This window comes from Coregonus clupeaformis, unplaced genomic scaffold (assembly GCF_020615455.1).
Source record: "Coregonus clupeaformis isolate EN_2021a unplaced genomic scaffold, ASM2061545v1 scaf1040, whole genome shotgun sequence".
Classification (NCBI taxonomy): Eukaryota; Metazoa; Chordata; class Actinopteri; order Salmoniformes; family Salmonidae; genus Coregonus; species Coregonus clupeaformis.
In genome coordinates this window covers 69,875-72,957 of record NW_025534494.1, presented here as the reverse complement: position 1 = coordinate 72,957, position 3,083 = coordinate 69,875, and the positions used below count along the sequence as shown (strand labels likewise).

Sequence of the window (3,083 nt, the reverse complement as noted above, 5' to 3'; positions counted from 1 at the left end):
ATGACACAACAATTAAAGATGAACTTTGTGTGAACTAATTTCTGTAGCCGAGCCAAGGTAACAGGAGGCCGAGACCTGGGGACAAGGGGGATAAAAGGCCGTGGAAACACCCAAGACTTTCAATAGCAAACAAACTCTCACTCCACCTGAAGTCCTCACAAGTTTCTATCTTTGGTTTGGTTACATCGACTCGTCACGCGCACCAGTACAATGGCTTTGCACACTTTGGTGGCGACCCTTCTGTGCACGCTCGTGCTTCCAATCTTTCTCTTTTTAGTCGCGGTGAAGTTATGGGAGGTTTATTTGATCCGTGGTCGGGATCCCGGCTGTCGAGCCCCTCTCCCTCCTGGATCTATGGGGTTACCTTTCATCGGAGAGACGCTCCAACTCCTTCTCCAGGTAATTATTGCACTTTACAAACTTAATATGTAATATTGTATAATATTACCTGTTGGGATGTATCTGTCTTCCGTTGACAAACATTTATTATTCCTTATTGCAGAGGAGAAAGTTCCTGCGGATGAAACGGCAGAAGTATGGATACATTTACAGAACGCACCTCTTTGGCAACCCCACGGTGCGTGTCCTGGGAGCGAACAACGTCAGACAGATTCTGCTGGGTGAACATAAACTTGTCGCGGTGCAGTGGCCGGCTTCCGTCAGAACTATTCTGGGATCAGACACGCTCTCAAATATGCACGGGACCCAGCACAAAAACCAGAAAAAGGTGCGTTGGTGATTAAAACCTTTTTTTGCATGCATAAAATATTTAAAATAGCAAATGTAATGTATTATTTTACGCATAGATATTTGGCTAGAACCTGCACCAATTTAATGTTTTCTTTCATGTCCCGTCTTAACGGAAAGTTGCTCCTGTATTTTAGGCTATAATGAGAGCGTTCTCCCGGGATGCTTTGGAACACTACATCCCCGTGATCCAGGAGGAGGTGAGGAGCGCCGTGAGGGGATGGCTGGAGAAGGACTCCTACGTGCTGGTCTACCCGGAGATGAAGCGCCTCATGTTCCGTATCGCCATGAGGATCCTCCTGGGCTTCGACCCGGACCAGATCAAGACCGACGAGCAGGAGCTGGTGGAGGCTTTCGAAGAGATGATCAAGAACCTTTTCTCCCTGCCCATCGATGTCCCCTTCAGCGGCTTGTACCGGGTAAGCAGCGGTGCATTAATTCTATGACATTTTAAAGAATGTATTTAGAATATTTTCAGGGCCTAAATTAATGTACAAATCCATCTCTTTCATCTACAGGGATTGAAAGCCCGAAATTTCATCCACTCCAAAATCGAGGAGAACATCCAGAGTAAAATAGACAGCGTCAAAGCGGTGAAACACAGAGACGCGCTCCAACAGCTCATAGACAGCAGCAGGAAAGGGGATGAGCCCTTCAGCATGCAGGTAACACTCTATCCTCTTCTCTTCTGTACATGGACCCCCCATCTTCAACAACAAGATACATGCATTTATGATTTTTTTTTTTCATGCAGTATATAAACAGATGATAAATGTACATTTTAAACCAGCTGTGGTGTTATAAGAATCAGAATCTTGCTCGGTGAGTTAATGATTTTATTTCTCTCTATCTGAAGGCAATTAAGGAATCAGCCACAGAGCTTTTATTTGGAGGCCATGAGACCACTGCCAGTGCAGCCACATCGCTGGTCATGTTCCTGGGACTCAACCCTGACATGGTCAACAAACTCAGACAAGAACTGCACCAGAAGGCAAGAAGCGGTTATTTACAGCTGGAAATCATTCATTCAATCAATATGAATCCAGTAATTTACTTGCACATTGATAACAGCCTTTAGATCTCATAGGCTTTATGGAATGATTGTGGAATAATAACTCTCTCTCTCTCTCTCTCAGGAGGAAGAAGGTGTGGATCTGCTGGGTCAGAATGTGAACATTGAGGTGTTGGACCAGTTAAAGTACACGGGCTGTGTCATCAAAGAGACCTTGAGGATAAACCCCCCTGTACCTGGAGGCTTCAGAGTGGTACTGAAGACATTCGAACTCAATGTAAGTTAGTCTTTTTACAGATGATTTGAATACAATACTAACCAGTCAATGCAATGGTGTCTTTTTTTACAGATGATTTGAATACAATACTAATCTGTCAATTTGATTGATATCTTTTGACGGGTTAGTGACTAAAACTCCAGACCAGTTGTCTTAACAGTGCTGTGTTATTTTCTGTTTCCAGGGTTACCAGATCCCCAAAGGCTGGACCGTCATCTACAGTATCTGACACCCACGACGTGGCCGGCGTGTTCCCCAACAAAGAGGAGTTCAACCCGGAGCGTTTCATGGCCAAAGCCTCGGGAGGACTCCTCACGCTTCAACTACATCCCGTTCGGAGGCGGCTCCAGGATGTGTGTAGGAAAAGAGTTCGCCAAGGTCCTCCTCAAGATATTCCTGGTAGAGCTCACACTGCACTGCAACTGGACTCTATCGAACGGCCCCCGACCATGAAGACCCGGCCCTACGGTCTACCCTGTTGACAACCTGCCCACTGTGTTCACTAGTTACAGCCGCACCTAGTGACAATAACACGCCTCGTATCAAAGCTGTGCTATGAAATTGTAAATCTAAAATATTTGAAATGGTTTTAGATTAAATGATCCATATATTATGTTTGATATGTTAATACATAGAGTTGTGTATATGTTATCTTATGTTTTATAGAAAGAAACGGCACTACTCTCATGGATCACTGGCATTGCATTAAGGCGTCTCTGTTATGTACATTTGTAGATTTTGTTATATAGCTTTTTGTATCTTACTGCAGCTTTATTTATGTTACACTTTCTTGTCTGGGCTTTATTTAATAAAAACATGTTTTGTCAAGAAAAATGTTGTTTTACTTCCATTACGTTTAGATCTGGTATTGAAAGAAAATGCATGTTGCATCACAATTTCAAGCTAAATCTTAACAGAAATATCCTAAAATAAAGGGGGTTGTAATTTTCCCTCTACACAGGTCACCACACTGTAGACTGGGTAGTCAGAGTAAAGGGGAAGAGTTCATGTCTGAACAAATACTGATGAGAGATAATCGAACCATGA

The 3,083-nt window shown here is 43.5% G+C and overlaps 1 protein-coding gene across 1 annotated transcript; it reads left to right on the top strand.

Annotated features, from left to right (window-relative positions):
• On the top strand, positions 1–2,859 carry LOC121584728 (cytochrome P450 26A1). The gene is given in 9 exon segments (XM_041900799.2): positions 1–399; positions 503–727; positions 885–1,166; positions 1,266–1,412; positions 1,604–1,738; positions 1,884–2,036; positions 2,221–2,261; positions 2,263–2,325; positions 2,327–2,859. Coding segments are annotated over 9 exon segments (1,467 nt in total). The 5' UTR covers positions 1–210; the 3' UTR covers positions 2,559–2,859.
• The last annotated feature ends 224 nt before the right edge of the window (positions 2,860–3,083 follow it).